Below are 18,078 nucleotides of genomic sequence, written 5' to 3'. Positions count from 1 at the left end.
CCCTGGCTCCTCCCCCTTCGCTGAGTGCACCTATAGCAAGCTGCTTGCTATGGGGGCGCACTCGTGCATGCTGGCTCCCAAGCCCCGTTCTCTGTGTCCATTGACACACAGAGCGTGGCTCAGCCCAGCTCCCTATTTACTGGCGGTGATTGACAGAAGCAGGAGCCAATGAAGAGGGAGAGGGAGAGTCGAGAGAGCTGCTCTCATGCACATCGCTGGATCGAGATCGGGTTTAGGTAAGTATAAGGGGGCAGGGGAGGGGCTGCATGCAGATAATGCATTCAAGTAAACATTTAAAAAAAAAATCATCTTCTGCCTTTGAAACCACTTTAACTGTACATAGTCTCAGCGCTCAGCCTGACTATTTTGTTCTGAGAGTGGGAATTGAAGTCCCTTCTGCACTGCCAGAACACAGCCCTGTATACTGTATGTAGCTGAGGCTACATACAGTTACTACAGCACCTGTTAGTGCTGCAAATATTTTGTTTGGGCCAGTTTGACCCAAACAAACTATTTTAAAGGGACATTAAATGTGGCGTTAAACTTTAATCCTAAAACCTGTTTTGAACCGGTGAAAGAAACTCTCTATTATAGAAGAAAAATACTACAGTATGCTGCATGTGATCTCTCTACAGTATACCTAAAGGAAGACAAGAACCAATGTTGTTGCGAATAAGAATCCAATAAGTCCAATTAGGGTAACCAGCAGATCAAAATCAAGCAGGCCAAAACTCAAACAGCATGCACTTCCCATTTTAATTCATAAAAAGTAAGAGCTGGCATGAACTTAGTTACAAACTCTGTTTCAGGGGATCAAGTGAGAATTTGGTCACAAGGCCAACCACCATGGGATCCTGAAGCGTTTTTCGATGTCAAGGTAATCATTTCATCTCTACTGTTACTTTCTTTCACTATTTTTTAGTTAAAGTGAACTTGTTGTGAGAAAGGCAGAGGTGACCATTGTGGATCTCTCTTCAATAAAATGCAAATTCTTTTGCTTTAAACTTGAATCGCTGACCTGGAGTAAGTACACCGGTATGGACTTCCAACTTACCTCTGAACCTTCTTAATCTGTATACTTGCTCCAGGCCAGTCATTTTAAAGGATAAGTTCACCGTTAAAAAATAAATGCACACTTTTTTTGCAGGTAAAAATAAGTGAATTTTTTTTTTTCTATGGAGCCTGCAGAGCATTGCACTTGTGATCAGATCGCGGGTGCAATGATCAGCTCCTGTAGACTCTCAGGATAGCTGTCTACTCCTACCTTGTACGGGCAAGGCAGCTACCTGAGGGAAGGAAGATCAATGAACTAGAAGGATGCTCACCTGTGCCCCTGCGGCTCATTTACAACTATAAGCCATCAGCTGCAATGGCTGACGGTACTCGTAGCATCCATTCACACGTAACTGTGAATGAATGACGCGGCCGTGTGGGAGGAGTCTGGTACGGGCGCGCTATTTTCAAATAAAGTGGGGAGAAGATCCCCGGTCATGGGGGGATGGGAGGAGCAGGAAGACAGGCTGCAGATGCTCAAACATGTAACATGTTCTAAAAGTGAACTTATCCTTTAAAGTGTTACTGAACCCACAACAGTAAAATCAGTCTGTATCTGCAGTACAACACACTTGTTATATTCACTGTGGAACCCTAAGGGGTTAATCCTCCGCATTGTGTAAAAAAGGCTGTTTGATCCTCCCCTCTTTCCCCGATAATTTCCTGATAACACAGAGTCTATGGAGTCAGGCTGCACATGCTCAGTTTGGTGTGTATTGCTAGAGAGGTTTTTTTTTTCTTTCTTGGGAGGGTGCATGTGATCAGCACAGGGCCAATTAGCACTGTCCAGACTGAGGGTCAAGAGTCCTGCAGTCTCATAGGACAGTCAGAAAACTCCTCCTACAAGCTTTAACCAGTGCTTGGCTGTACACTAATAGAAGTCACAAGACCACTCTAACTGCTGATGAGATAAGGTAGTTAATATTTACTAAAATAATTGCACTTCCATGTTCTGTGTACTGTGGGAGACCAGATATAGTGAATGCAGGGTCCAGGGCTAAGTAACACTTTAAGTATTATAGCTAGGAGTCCAACTGTGCAGAAACTACAAGTCCCATCATGCCTCTCCCTTTGGGAGTCAAGCTTGTAACTGTCAGCCTTGTAATGCATTATGGGACTTGCAGTTTTGCAACAGTCAACATAACTGCTGGGCAAGTAGTATTTTATGAAGGACAGCAACAGCAGCCCCTGTATATCTCTCATAGCATTTTTTTTATTAAGGGAGACCCTGGATCTGCTTTGAGTAGTCTGTGATGATTAAAGTATTCCACATACATATCAGCGAGCTAGCTCTAAAATGTGTCCAGGTAAAGATGTGAAGAAGCCAATAACACCATCATTTTAGAGTCACCTGTAGAAGAGATGTTTTCATGAATGTCCTCCATATAGCATTATATTATAATACAGCTCAGCAGGACCGCATGTGGCTAAAATGGAATAGAAAACAAAAACAAGAAGTGCAAAAAGCCCACATCATATCTGCAAGAAGACATGTAGTGTCATAGATAACACACATCCCTCAGAAATGAGCAATGCAGTTATGAGCGGTGATACCAGTTTGTTATCCGTTTTGACAGGTACATTGTGTGTTGGATATCGTTGCAGGTAAAAGATACTACGCCTTCCGTCTCCTCTCCTCTGAAAGTCCGTCTAGAAGGAAGCTGTGTTTATGGGGTGTACAGGTGCCTTTATTTGCCGGCAGCAGGGGGAGCAGCACTCCTAATTCCCACCCCGAGCACCAATAACACTGTGCTCACAAGGATTTGGTAACTGCTATGTGAGAACCCAGGTTTTCCTGCAGGTAATATAGGAGGTGCAGTTCATAATGTTCTCCTGACTCAGGAACCCGAATACTGTGACGCTCCTGAGGATAGATCTGTAAGAGAGGAAAGCACTTTACTAGTATATAACAAAACAGAGCAAATGCAGACATAATATATCATATACCAAAATGGAGAAGCATGATGGTATTTTAACCACTTGCTTATTGGGCACATATAGCCCCTTCTTACCCAGGGCAATTTTCAGATTTCAGCACTGTCACTCTTTGAATGACAGTCGTGCGATCGTGCTACACTGTACCCATATGAAATTTTTAATTTCCTTCACACAAACAGAGCTTTCTTTTGGTGGTATTTAGTCAGCACTGTTTTTTTTTCTTTTGCTAAACAAATAAAAGATGGGAAAATTTTGCAAACAGGTAACTTTTTTCCTTAATTGATATGCGCTAATGAGGCTGCACTGGTTGGCAGCAATGATAGGTGGCACTGGTCAGCAGTACTGATGGGCACTGGTAGGTGGCACTGGTGGGCACTGCTTAGCAGCAGTGACTGTCACTGAGTGGGAATGGGACTGGGACTGATTTCCCGTTTACACATTTTTTTCTCCTCATGCTTTCAGTCTGCCAGCTTCTGTTTACATTATGTGATCAGCTGATAACTGATCACATGGTAAAATGCTCGGGATCGGCCCTTTAGACTGATCTGTAATTAGCTGAGTCCCAAGGACTCAGTGATGACAGAGCACGCCGCCACATTTTATACAGCAAAATGCTAATAAAGGCTAAAGATGACTCACCACTGTTTGGTAGATACTCGTTAAAGTGTTACTAAACCTAAAAACGTTTTTTTATCTTAATGCATTGTTTGCATCATGGGAGTGGTCATGACGTAGGACGTCTGACGGGAGGGGAGGAGATGGAGGTGTGCTGGCTGGCCAGCGTGGAGCGGTCTCGTATCTAAACAGACCAGCGGGACGGCGGATAGCGGGGAGAGGAGAGAGTCCTAGGCGCCATTTCGCGAGACCATCGGCCTGGACGGACACCCTGGAGCACCTGGCAGCTTCATACAGACTCGGGTATAGTGCTGTGATACTAGCGGAGTGACGGTCCTGGTCGTCCGTCCTGTTCCCCCCCGATCCTCGCCCCCCCCCCCCCCCCCCCGCTCTCCGCCCTGGTTTTAGGCAGAGTAATAAACGTGCCTTTGAACAAGCATTCACCCGTGGCTGATACTAAGCGGAGACAGCGGTATATATATACACTCTGTGCTTACCCAGAACGGAGATCTGACAGACGAAATCTCTGTCAGCTCAGGACCGGGGCTAAGAGCTGCTCTATGATCTTACCCTAAAAAGGTAAGAGTGGAACAGAGGTCCCTCTGCAAAAGGGATGAAGAGCGACTGAAGGTATGAATGTACTAATGTGTTCCTCTGGAAAATAGAGAAAAATATCTTTTTGAACACTGCTATTGGTATATCTTTGATGTTATAGCCGCAACTGTTTATACTTTGCTGTCTCTATATTGAGAACAACTGTAATACTGGCGGCCCCATCCACTCTGGCAGGATCTTATGGTGGCAATTATTGAGAAATAAAGTGTTAATAGTCTAGTCCCGAAGGTATTCACTTTAGATTAAAATTACCCGCTCTAGCAGCACTGGAAAACTTTAGAGTACCCCAGAGAACCTATAGACTACCAGCTTCCTAAACCAGTGTATAGGGATATTAATTAATCTCAGGGTACAGAAAAACAATATGAGTAAAGCTGTGACTAAGACCGGGAAGGGGGGGGGCACCCAAGACCCCAAAAGACAACACTACAGGGAGCACCTCCACTGGGAGTACAATTAAGCAACATATGACCCGGGGAGGCAGCCCGGGAAATAATCACTCCGAGACCCAAAAGTTAACTACGACAGATAAAAAGATGGGGGGGGATGGAAAAGGAGTACAGACACCCAATCATTCCAGAGATGAGTCATCAGCTGAAAACACTCTAGAAACAACTAGATTGGAAGAAACTAGACAGGATACACAATTCCCCTCGAAGAATGAAATCTTAGAAATGTTCAAATCGCTTGAAACCGCAATTAAATTGGAAATAAATGGGCTGAGGACAGACCTGTGGAACATACTAGCCAGAGTTGAGAAAACAGAAGACACAATAGACAAACAAGAGCGGGTCCTCACTGATTTAAAAGAGCAACTCAAAATTATCCATCAAAATCAAATAAAAATCTGCTACAGATTAGAAGACCAGGAAAATAGAAATCGTAGACAAAATCCCAGAATCCGAGGGGTACCGGAGATGAGGGGTGAAGATTTGAGAAAGATCATTGTAGATATCTTCAGCCCTATCCTGGAATTGGGAGGAGGAGAATTTCCAAAAATTGAGCGGGTTCACCGGATAGGAAGGCATGATACTAGTCGTACGGAAAGAAGCCGGGACATAATAGTGAGGTTCAGATTTTACGAAGATAAAGAAAACCTATGGGTAAAACTGAGAGGGAGAACCCCGCTTCAATACGAGGAAGCTAGGATATTAGTATTTGCTGACCTAGCTAAAGACACTCTGGTAAGAAGACGTCACCTTAAGCCCCTCTTGGATCAAATGATAAAGCAGAATATTAAATATACATGGGGGTTCCCGGCCTGCTTGCTAGGAAGCAAAGATGGCAGAACAGCAAGACTCAGATTCCCAGGTGAACTGGAGGAATTTTGCGGAAAGCTGGGTATCCAGGTCCTTTGCTGCTGGACTGGGTCAACGAACAGTGGGTAGATCTAGGAATGGGCTTTATGTAAAATACCTCAGGGATGGGGGTGGTGCTGGTTGGTGATGGGGGGGGATAAGGAGAGATGAAATCCGCTAAAGTAAAAGAGCTGCTTGGAGCTGGTCAGCCCACCGGGCCAACGGTGACTCGTTGGGTAGCACACCGAGAGCTCCACCCTTAGAGGTGGAGACCGAGAGAGGATCACGCTATGCGAGTTCCTCAAAGGTCTAAGGGTCCAATAGGGACCAAAGGGGGAGAAGGGGGGAGAGGGTGGAGAGGGGGTAAACAGCGGTGTGGGGATATGGGGGGAAAGGGGTGGGAAAAGGAAAAGGGGTCATCCTAGTTATAAAATCAAGATGGGGAATCTCTCCAAGGTCAAAAGAAAGAGGTGTTATTCATTAGAGCTGAATGATAGCTAGGCCCACATTAAAATTTATAACGTACAATGTCAGAGGCCTAAATATGATTAAAAAACGAACAAATATCTTTAATGAGCTTAAAATAATAGGCCCTGATGTGATTTTCCTCCAGGAGACACATATCTCACAACAATCTAAGTTAAGACTGTATTCAAGTGATTTCCCGCTCTGGTATCAAGGCGACACCATCTCGAGTAGAACTCGAGGGGTGGCCATTGGGTTTGCAAAAAGAACAAAATTTGTGCTGGAGGATAGACTGGTGGACCCGGAGGGTAGATTCCTTTTTCTTAGAGGCAGATTAAACGAAAGGGAATACATCCTGGCTGATATTTATGCACCTAATAAAAACTCAATGAAATATTTTGTGCACATCCTGGGGAAAATAACTGAGTTTAGGAAAGGGCATCTGATTTTGATGGGGGACCTTAACTTCTGTATGGACCCAAGAATGGACAGTTCGGCCCGTGCGCAGGAGATGAACAATAGTCAATTAAAGCTGGTGAAACAAAAACTATCTATGTATCAGTTGGTGGATATTTGGAGGGTTCAACACCCTAGTAGTCGTAACTATACGTTCTATTCTCCTGTGCACGGTTCTTACTCTCAGATAGATGTTGGCCTTATAGAACATAAGGAAATAGATGAGGTGGTGGACACCAAGATAGGTAATGTAACCTTTTCAGATCATGCCCCTATGGTCATGGAAATGACAATAGGTGGTGACGTGGGGACCCGGGGTCAATGGTGTCTTAACGAGGAATTGATACGGGAGGAGGAGGGACACGCCTTAGTTAGAAAGGAACTGGAGAATTATTTTTCAGTAAATGACAATGGGGAAGTATCAGGGTCCACACTATGGGAGGCACATAAAGTCTATATTAGAGGGGTCCTAATTAAGATAGGGGCCAGGAAGAAAAGAGAGAAACGCGAGGGAATTCTAAATTTCACAGGGGAGGTAGATAAGTTGGAACAGGAACATAAAAAACAATCGGGTCAGCTATCCTGCGAGGTATACCAACAGTTGATAACCAAAAGGACAGAGTTGAAAAAGGCACTGGAGCTGGAATCAAGAATAGCATACAGTAGGTTTGTAAGGGACAGTTACTGCTGGGGAAATAAACCAAGTAAATTACTCGCAAAAATGGTACAAAAAAAGAAAGCTAGAAATTTCATTGAGAAGATTCAGACTAAAACTTGGAATATTCATCTAGAAAGATAGCTGAAATTTTTAAGGACTACTATCAAGGCTTGTACTCAGTTAACATACACGATCCCCAATATAAAAATAGGAGAGAGAAAAATAACTACCGTATTTGAAGAAAGCTAGGCTACCCATAATCCCAGACTCAGCCAGGGAACTCTTGGAGGCGCCAATTTCGGAAGATGAAATTAGAAAGGCGCTAACAGGTGGGGCCTCCGGGAAAAGTCCTGGCCCAGACGGATTCACATTGTTGTATTATAAAAAGTTTAAAGAAATACTAGTCCCAAGGCTTTGTCATTACATGAATGGGTTAGGAGATAGCTACGAGATGAGCAGAGATGCCCTTCAGGCAACCATCACAATCATTCTGAAGGAAGGAAAGGAGAAAACACTTTGTTCAAGCTATAGGCCAATCTCTCTGCTCAACACCGACACAAAACTGTATGCGAAGGTCTTGGCAGAGAGGCTAAAGGAGCTTATGAACTTCTTGGTCAATCCGGATCAGGTGGGGTTTGTTCCCAAAAGAGAAGGGAGGGACAACGGGGTTAAGACGCTTCTCTTGCTGCAAAAGCTGAAGGAGAGTGGATCCCCAGGGCTACTGCTGTTAATTGATGCCGAAAAGGCTTTTGACAGAGTAGACTGGGGGTTCATGTTTCAGACTCTGGAGACTATGGGAATAGGACCCAAGATGATCCAGCGGATAAAAACGCTGTACCATCATCCCATGGCCACGATAAAAGTCAACGGGTTGGTGTCCCAGCCCTTCGAGATGAGAAACGGCACGAGGCAGGGTTGCCCCCTGTCCCCGTTGCTCTTTGTCCTGATCCTTGAGCCACTCCTGGCAACAATATGTAGAGACTCTGACATAAGAGGCATAAAGGTGGGGGAAGACGAACACAAAATCGCAGCATTTGCTGATGATGTGTTGTTATATATAACGGAACCAACGGCCTCCCTACCTAAATTAGTGGAAGTTATGAGAAAATATGGAGAACTGTCCAACTTCCAAATAAACTCAGCAAAATCCGAAATATTAAATATTAACCTAAACAAGGCAGAGGTAAAGAACGTGAAGAGGGTATCTGGCTTCGGGTGGACCAAGGAATTAAGGTACCTGGGAATCAAATTAACAAATTCAATAGAAAAGATGTATAACATAAACTATATTCCCCTACTTGACGATATCAGACTAGAATGTAAGAGACTCGCCAGTAAACCACTCTCATGGATAGGCCGTATAAATGTCATGAAGATGATCCTCCTCCCTAAAATAACGTACCGATTCCAGATGATCCCTGTCCCACTCCCCCATTTCTACCTAACAAAATTAAAAAAGATAATAATGAATTTTGTTTGGAAAAATAGAAGGTCAAGAGTCTCCTTCCAGACATTAAAACAAAGTAAAGTAAATGGTGGACTGGCCGTGCCAGACATCCGGAATTATTGCAAAGCCATAGTTCTGTCAAGATTAGTAGAATGGGCCAAAAGAGATAATGAAAAAAGGTGGGTGAAAATACACTTAGTAAAGCACATTTAGGAAATATCATTTGGAACCCTCCACACTAGAACTTTAGATAAAAATATTCACGTAATCACACAAAATGTTTTTAAAGTTTGGGATGGGGTATACAAGAAAGTGATAGGGAAATATAATTCACCATTATTGACACTCAAAGATAACGAATATTTTGCACCGGGTACGGAAAATGTAGGAGGAAAAGAGGTTTTTTGGGGGATAACACAGGTAAGAGAAATAATTAAAGATGGTAAAATAATAACACTTCAACAGCTTAGACAAGATAGGGAGACACGTGGGATGGATGAATGGCGATACCTACAACTGAAACATTTCGTGAGCAAGCTGCCACAACCCATTAGGTCTGGGGAAGACCTGACAGAGATGGAAAAGTTATGTGACCTAGAAGACCCGAGAAATATAATCTCGAAGCTATATAAAATCCTGATGAGGACAGAAAAGTTGGAGATACCAACATTCATCGAGAAATGGGAGAGTGATTTGGGCACGAAGAAAGACAACAACACAATTAGTAAAATATTAGATAGGACTTTTAATTTAACATTAGATACACGCTCAGCAGAAATGAATTATAAATGTATAAGTAGAAGCTATATAACCCCCGAGATATTAAGTAAATATCAGAGTGGTACTTCGGCACTTTGTTGGCGAGGCTGCCAAGATGTAGGAACAATGGGCCACATCTGGTGGAACTGCCCCAAAATAAAAACTTTCTGGAAGAAGACTCTTGCTTCAATAAAGACAATCACTGATATAGAGGTGGTAGAAGATCCGTGGGTGGTGTTGTTCCATGGGGCGGAAGGAGATACAAATAAATATAAACAGACATTGGTACCGTTTCTCTTAAATGCTGCAAAGAAATTAATACCGAAGGGTTGGCAGAGGAAGGAAGGCCCAGAGATATGGGAGTGGTTTGATGCAGTAGAGGAAACATATAATAACGAGATACTGGCGAACACTACAGAAGAAGTAGGTAGTGGGAATTTGGAGGCTTGGGAAGGTTGGAAAAAATTTTAAAAACCTGGAGATATGTTAACCACTTCAGCCCCGGAAGGATTTACCCCCTTCCTGACCAGAGCACTTTTTACAATTCGGCACTGCGTCGCTTTAACTGCTAATTGCGCGGTCATGCAATGCTCTACCCAAACGAAATTTGCGTCCTTTTCTTCCCACAAATAGAGCTTTCTTTTGATGGTATTTGATCACCTCTGCCGTTTTTATTTTTTGCGCTATAAACGGAAAAAGACTGAAAATTTTGAAAAAAAATGATATTTTCTACTTTTTGTTATAAAAAAAATCCAATAAACTAAATTTTAGTCATACATTTAGGCCAAAATGTATTCGGCCACATGTCTTTATTGACATTTTTTTTACCAAACGTATATTTATTGGTTTGCGCAAAAGTTATAGCGTCTACAAACTAGGGTACATTTTCTGGAATTTACACAGCTTTTAGTTTATGACTGCCTATGTCATTTCTTGAGGTGCTAAAATGGCAGGGCAGTACAAACCCCCCCCAAATGACCCCATTTTGGAAAGTAGACACCCCAAGGAAATTGCTGAAAGGCATGTTGAGCCCATTGAATATTTATTTTTTTTGTCCCAAGTGATTGAATAATGACAAAAAAAAAATAAAAATAAAAAATTTACAAAAAGTTGTCACTAAATGATATATTGCTCACATAGGCCATGGGCATATGTGGAATTGCACCCCAAAATACATTCAGCTGCTTCTCCTGAGTACGGGGATACCACATGTGTGGCACTTTTTGGGAGCCTAGCCGCGTACGGGGCCCCGAAAACCCAGCACCACCTTCAGGATTTCTAAGGGCGTACATTTTTGATTTCACTCCTCACTACCTATCACAGTTTTGAAGGCCATAAAACGCCAAGATGGCACAAAACCCCCCAAATGACCCCATTTTGGAAAGTAGACACCCTAAGCTATTTGCTGAGAGGCATGGTGAGTATTTTGCAGCTCTCATTTGTTTTTGAAAATGAAGAAAGACCAGAAAAAAATTTTTTTTTTTTTCTTTTTTCAATTTTCAAAACCTTGTGACAAAAAGTGAGGTCTGCAAAATACTCACTATACCTCTCAGCAAATAGCTTGGGGTGTCTACTTTCCAAAATTGGGTCATTTGGGGGGGGTTTGTGCCACCTGGGCATTCCATGGCCTCCGAAACTGTGATAGGCAGTGAAGAGTGAAATCAAAAATTTACGGCCTTAGAAAGCCTGAAGGCGGTGCTTGGTTTTCGGGGTCCCGTGCGCGGCTAGGCTCCCAAAAAGTCTCACACATGTGGTATCCCCGTACTCAGGAGAAGCAGCAGAATGTATTTTGGGGTGTAATTTCACAAATCCCCATGGCATGTTTGAGCAATATAACATTTAGTGAAAACTTTGTGCAAAAAAAAAAAAAAAAAAATTTGTCTCTTTCCCGCAACTTGTGTCACAATATAAAATATTCCATGGACTCGACATGACTCTCAGCAAATAGCTTGGGGTGTCTACTTTCCAAAATGGGGTCATTTGGGGGGGTTTGAACTGTCCTGGCATTTTATGCACAACATTTAGAAGCTTATGTCACACATCACCCACTCTTCTAACCACTTGAAGACAAAGCCCTTTCTGACACTTTTTGATTACATGAAAAAATTATTTTTTTTTGCAAGAAAATTACTTTGAACCCCCAAACATTATATATTATTTTAAAGCAAATGCCCTACAGATTAAAATGGTGGGTGTTTCATTTTTTTTTTCACACAGTAATTGCGCAGCGATTTTTCAAACGCATTTTTTGTGGAAAAAACACACTTTTTAAAATTTTAATGCACTAAAACACACTATATTGCCCAAATGTTTGATGAAATAAAAAAGATGATCTTAGGCCGAGTACATGGATACCAAACATGACATGCTTTAAAATTGCGCACAAACGTGCAGTGGCAACAAAATTAATACATTTTTAAAAGCCTTTAAAAGCCTTTACAGGTTACCACTTTAGATTTACAGAGGAGGTCTACTGCTAAAATTACTGCCCTCGATCTGACCTTCGCGGTGATACCTCACATGCATAGTGCAATTGCTGTTTACAGTTGACGCCAGACCGACGCTTGCGTTCACCTTAGCGCAAGAGCAGGGGGGACAGGGGTGCTTTTTTTTTTTTTTTTTTTTTTTTTTTTCTTTATTATTTTTTTGCTTTTTTATCTTATTTTTAAACTGTTCCTTTCATTTTTTTTTTTAAAAACATTTTTATTGTTATCTCAGGGAATGTAAATATCCCCTATGATAGCAATAGGTAGTGACAGGTACTCTTTTTTGAAAAAATTGGGGTCTATTAGACCCTAGATCTCTCCTCTGCCCTCAAAGCATCTGACCACACCAAGATCGGTGTGATAAAATGCTCCCCCAATTTCCCAATGGCGCTGTTTACATCCGGCGAAATCTAAGTCATAAAATGCTTGTAGCTTCCGGTTTCTTAGGCCATAGAGATGTTTGGAGCCACTCTGGTCTCTGATCAGCTCTATGGTCAGCTGGCTGAATCACCGGCTGCATTCTCAGGTTCCCTGTTGAGACAGGAGAGCCAGAGAAAAACACGGAAGACGGTGGGGGAGGGGGGGGGCATTCCCTCCCACTGCTTGTAAAAGCAGTCTAGAGGCTAATTAGCCGCTAGGATTGCTTTTACATGAAAGCCGACCGCTGGCTAAAAAGAATGATACCAAGATGATACCTAAACCTGCAGGCATCATTCTGGTATAACCACTCAAAGTCGTGAATGGCGTACCTGAAGACAAAAAAATGGTTAACAATAAAGCACAGTAAACGGTAAAGTATAAAAAATTGCATACCTGAAAAGCAAACATGTTAAAACATAATAACAATAAAACATTGCAGAATAGAATACAGTAAAAAAGAGCAGAACAATAGAGAGAGAATAGAGAGAGAGAGAGAACAATAAAACGTCAACTATTTTTTTTTATTTTTGTTTGTGTTTTTTTTTTTTTTTTACACTTTTTTTTTGTAACTGTAACTTTTATAACTGTAACCGGTTCCAGGTTCGGGTCTCTCAAAATGCGATGGCATCTTGGGAGACCCTGTGAAAGTGTGCCTAGTCTGTGCAATGCTGTACCCTACGCTAATACTCAACTAATGAATGGTAGCGTTCAAAACATTCACCAATGCAAAGACCAGGATTGTCAGGACAGGAGGGACAATAATAGCGGGTGTCACGCCTATATCCGCTCTTGCTGCAGACACATCTTTTTTGGGGGGGTTCGTTGGGTAGGGGTACTCGGGAGGACATATAAATGCCTCTCATGCAGCCGACTGCATTTGGTTGGGGATGTGAATGGGGGAAGTACGGGCGCTGCAGAAGCGGTGGGTTCACAAATTAGGATTGGCGAATGCAGCAGGAAGGGCACTATGGGCACAACAGGCCTATGTTTGTCTTTTTGGTGGCAGCGGGACACTACTTGTGCTTGCCACCTCACCAGCTTGAACTGCACTTATGGGACTTGCCACGTCACCAAGTGTTACTGCAGTGCTGGTTTGACTACGACCGGGGTGTACTAGGCTGCTGGCGCTTGCCAGTTCTCCAAAACGCTACAAAAAAAAGTGAGTGATCGATCGATACTGCACTTGGGTGGGCTGGGCTGGGCCGGGCGGAGGGGCAAAACGCAGGTGCTAGCAGGTATCTGGGCTGATCCCGCTAACACTGCGTTTTTGGGAACCCTAAACTGCTGGGGACGCTAGTATAGATCTGCTCGGATCAGATATTGATGCGTTCAGATACTATACCACTAAGGGAGGTGTACGGTGCGTGCGTGGGTGTTCGCGGTACTGGCGCTAATCTGACGCTGCCTGGGGCGACGCATATCACCGCCGGGCGATCAGGGGGCTAAACCTTTATTAGGTAATAAACGGCGGGTGCCCTGACACTATATAAAATAAACAAACTAACCAGCGTCACCCGTAACAGTTATACGGTGATCAGTGGTGAAAGGGTTAACTAGGGGGCAATCAAGGGGTTAAAACATTTATTAGATAGTATATGGGGGTTCCTGTCGCTATAAAACGCTGACAGCGAACCTAAATATTTACGTTCCTAACGAGCGTCACCAGCGACACTAATACAGCGATCAGAAAAATGATCGCTTAGCGACACTGGCGACAGGGGGTGATCAAGGGGTTAAAACTTTATTAGGGGGGGTTAGGGGGGTACCCTAGACCTACAGGGGGCTAATACTAACTGTCCTACCACAGTAACTGTCACAAACTGACACTATGCAGTAATCAGGAAAAAAAAAAAAAAAAACCTGCTTGGTGTCAGTTTGTGACGGGGGGGGGGGGGTGATTGGGGGGGGATCGGGGGGCGATCGGGGGGGGATCGGGGTGTTTAGTGTGCCTGGCATGTTCTACTGTGTGTGTGTGTGTTGGTGCACTTACATGTCATCTCTCCTCGGCGCTGGAACGGAAACTGTCCAGCCGAGGAGAGATGACATCACATCCTCTGCCTCTGTGTACTATACAGAGGCAGGGGATGTTTCTCATTGGCTGGGAGCGATCGCGAGGGGGGGGCCACGATCGGATGGTCTCCCCCTCGTCTCTCATCGCTTCCAACCAAACGCAGACTGTCGATGGCACCGGGGGGGGGGGTCCGATCGGACCCCCCGCCCGCGGGAAGGCAATCACGTACCAGGTACGTGATTTTGCCTGCCCGTGCCGCTCTGCTCACGTATATATGCGTGAGGCGGTCGGCAACTGGTCAAAGAATCGAACGCTTTAGATTAGCACCGGAAGAGTTAAAGAGAAATTGACCTTGGAGAGAGGGGAAAGGGGAAGGGTTGGGGAGGAGGGGTGGGGGGGTTGGGAAAATAAAGGAAGAGGGGAGACATGATACGCGTTTTGGGTTAGCTCTCGTTTCTTGGGAGATGTAATATTTTATATATTATCTGTTTTTGTTATGGCAAAGGCTACGATGATGAGACACCGTGAGGGTGATTGTACAATATGATCTACAAAGTTGATTAAATCCCCTCCAAAAGGTCGACTGAAGTGGCAAAAAGAAAAAAACAAAATGCATTGTTTGCATTAAGCTAAAAAAACTTTTCGATTTGCCTGTGCCCAATCCCCCCTGCCCCCCCCGTGTGAAGAGTAAGAGAAGGGAGAAAAGATCAGTGCTGTGCACGGCTGCATCTATTCTCCTGATCATCAGTGTCCCAATGATCAGTGCAACCCCAACAGTGCCCAGCAGTGCTGCCAATCAGTTCCGTCTCATCAGTGCTCATCAGTAGTGCCAATCAAAGCCCATCAGTGCCGCCTATCAGTGCTGCTCAGCAAAGGAAAAAAGTACTAATTTACAAACTTTTATAACAGAAACTAGGAAAAACTTTGTTTTTAAAATTCCCATTTTTTTTTTCTGTTTAGCAAAAAAAAGAACCCAGTATTGATTAAATCCCACCAAAAGAAACCTGTTTCACATACACAATAAGGCCATTTTCACACTGGGGCACTTTACAGGCGTTTTAGAGCTAAAAATAGCGCCTCTCCTGTCACTCCAGTGTAAAAGCCCGAGAGCTTTCACACTGGAGCGGTGTGTGCTTGCAGGACGCTAAAAAAAGTCATCTTTGGGGCGGTGTATACACTGCCCTACTCATTGAAATGGATAGGCAGCGTTGCTGAAGTGCCTGCAAAGCGTTTATGCAGCGGCGCTACATGGGTGGTATTAACCCCGCTTTACCACCGACGCTCTCACCGATCCAGTGTGAAAGTAGCCTAAAAATTGTATTTGGGTACAGTGTAGCATGACCACGCAATTCTCAAAGTGTGAAAGCGCTGAAAGCTGAAAATTGACCTGGGCGGGAAGGGGGTAAAAGTGCCCAGTAGGCAAGTTGTTAATAATTTGCAATATGTCAGAGCTACTATAGTTCTCTAAATTCTGCACCGTATTGGTAATGATGGTTATAACATCCACCAAGATTGCTTTCTTCAGCACAGTCCAGAACACTCACCTGTAAGTCATACGGTTTCCCGCTGCGCACCAAAAAGCTAAGCAGGATGCTCGTGTGAGCAAAGTGCACATTTTCATCCAAGAGACCATGCAAGAGGAGCAGACGACTTGGTCTGTAAGACATTATTAAAATACACTGTTTATACAATCCCATTCTGCATAGAAAATCGGTCAGTAATATACACAGGCTCCCAAATCAGTAATACATCAAATATAAAGTGTCAAAAAGAAAAAAAATGAATTACAGACTGAAAATCTTTTGAAAATAAACATTATGTTGTATTTTCAGCAATTATTTTTTTTGCAAAAGACTTACTCTGAGGGGAACTTCTCAGCCTGCATGGCCACAGAGCCCAGGTAATAACCATGCTCATTTTGGTCAGGGTGGCCCATATACCGCTCTGTATATCCCGTGTCGTAAAAGATCCAAAGTGTCACTGGAGCTCCAGCAATGGCCACCTGAGATACAAAGGAGAGACATCATTAGAGGAGAAGTTCACACGTTCAAATTGTAAAATAAATAAATGCACATCTTTTTGCAAGTAAAAAAATGTGCATATATTAATTTTTTTTTTTTACTAGGAGCCTGCAAGGCACTCCACCGGAGATCAGCAGATCACGAATGCAATGCAGGGTCTTTTCCAGACATGGCACTTCCCCATTCTAATGTCTGCCCCCCCACAGGACTCCTACCTTTAGCAGGGCAGAGGATGTGATCAGTCCGAGTTTCCTCTCCCGGCTCCCCCCACCCACCCAACGAGGTCATCCTATTAGCAGGACAGGGGGCGGGAGGAGCTCTCCATTCCGATCTGCAGATCCTCCCACTCCCTGCCCTGCTGATTGGATGACATTGTCAGCCGGGTGGGTGGAGGAGTCGGGAGAGGACAAACAGGCATTGCCTCAAAGCAGGAGGTGAGCGCCAACTGCAGTCTGTGATAGCCCTGTGCGCACCGCGGTTGACGCTCATCTCCTGCTGCGTAGCCCGGTCATCAACACGCCGCAGATCGGCACTGGTCCACCGCCTGGGGGGGGCACTGCTTTAAATGACTTACAATAGGTAGATTAAAAAAAACATTACAGATGCACATTAAGGGTTATAAAATGCATAGCCACAACAAGGGAAAAAAATGATTCTAGAGAAACAAATGCTAGCAATAAATGGCTATATAGAGACGTGTATCAACAAAAATACAAATCAATATTATTCAAAATACAGAGATACAGTTAGTTGTCACTATGGCACAAAGAAAGACATTCAGAGATATTTACTTTAAATATGTCAGGTCGCTGGATCAAGGCCATAAGGGAGAGGTAACCTCCATAAGACCAGCCATGGATTCCAACTCTGTCGAGGTCTATGAAGCTGTGCTTGGCAGCCAGATACTGCAGCCCCTCCACCTGATCTTCTATCTCCACTTGGCCCTAGAAATACCAATAATTGAAGGGAAAAGTGTGAATAAGAATGAGATAAAAGGTGAAGAGGAAATAAATGTAGCTGGACATGTTCAATCCTAAAAACACATGCTGCATTTAAAAATATATCAGAGATCATGGGCCGGTGCAAAGCTGTACCATAGAGAGACTAGACAGAACTTATAAGATAAATCAATAAATTTCGGTTAATTCCGTTGTCTGTGAGCTGGTTGGCAAGTAGGCTTGGGTTTTTTCCTGGGCATTCCCCAGGCTTTGTTGTTACCATTTCCACTGTTTCGCCTGAGAAATGATCTGGCCGGCTGCTCGCATAGGAGATCAAAGAGTGCGTTCCCTACGGAAATTTTTTAAGTACCGTAGTTTGTCACCATTTTAAAGAGTACGCGCTATTTTAAAGCGTGATATGTTAGGTATCTCTTTACTCAACGTAACATCAACTACCACATTATACAAAAAAAATTGGGGTAAATAGTGTGTTTTTTTTTTTTTTATTCATTAACCGGTTGCCGCCCGCCCACCGTCATATGACGTGATGGACTTTGAGCGGGGATATCTGAATGATGGGTGTAGCTACAGACATCATTCAGATATTGCCGTTTTCAGCCAGCGATTCCCTACACCATAAGAACAATCATAGCGGCTGTTCTACTGCTTGATAGTTCTTACGGGAGGCGAGAGGGGATGGCCCCCTCCCCCCCCCCCCGCTGCTTCTACCGACTCACCGCTACGATCGGTGAGTCGGACACAGCATCCGCCGACCCCGGATGTTGATCATAGAGATTTCTGGCGGACCAGATGGTCACCGGAGTCTCTATGATCGTCGGAGGCCGGGCGCGATGTTATGACGTCATGCCCGGCCTCTGCATTAAAAAAAAACGGCACC

The 18,078-nt window shown here is 43.8% G+C and overlaps 1 protein-coding gene across 3 annotated transcripts in view; it reads right to left on the bottom strand.

Annotated features, from left to right (window-relative positions):
* Positions 1-737: 737 nt before the first annotated feature.
* DPP8 (dipeptidyl peptidase 8) overlaps positions 738-18,078 on the bottom strand; it is an 82,941-nt gene continuing 65,600 nt past the window's right edge. For all 3 annotated transcript variants that reach the window (XM_073618321.1, XM_073618320.1, XM_073618322.1), the window contains exons 17-20: positions 17,034-17,186; positions 16,081-16,223; positions 15,766-15,877; positions 738-2,929 (exon numbers count right to left, since the gene is read on the bottom strand). In XM_073618321.1, the coding sequence (XP_073474422.1) occupies positions 2,807-2,929; positions 15,766-15,877; positions 16,081-16,223; positions 17,034-17,186 (531 nt within the window). In that variant the 3' untranslated portion in view covers positions 738-2,806. The remainder of the gene's footprint in view (positions 2,930-15,765; positions 15,878-16,080; positions 16,224-17,033; positions 17,187-18,078) is intronic.

This window comes from Aquarana catesbeiana, linkage group LG03, assembly GCF_042186555.1.
Source record: "Aquarana catesbeiana isolate 2022-GZ linkage group LG03, ASM4218655v1, whole genome shotgun sequence".
NCBI lineage: Eukaryota > Metazoa > Chordata > Amphibia > Anura > Ranidae > Aquarana > Aquarana catesbeiana.
This window is presented reverse-complemented; position numbering and strand designations above follow the sequence as displayed.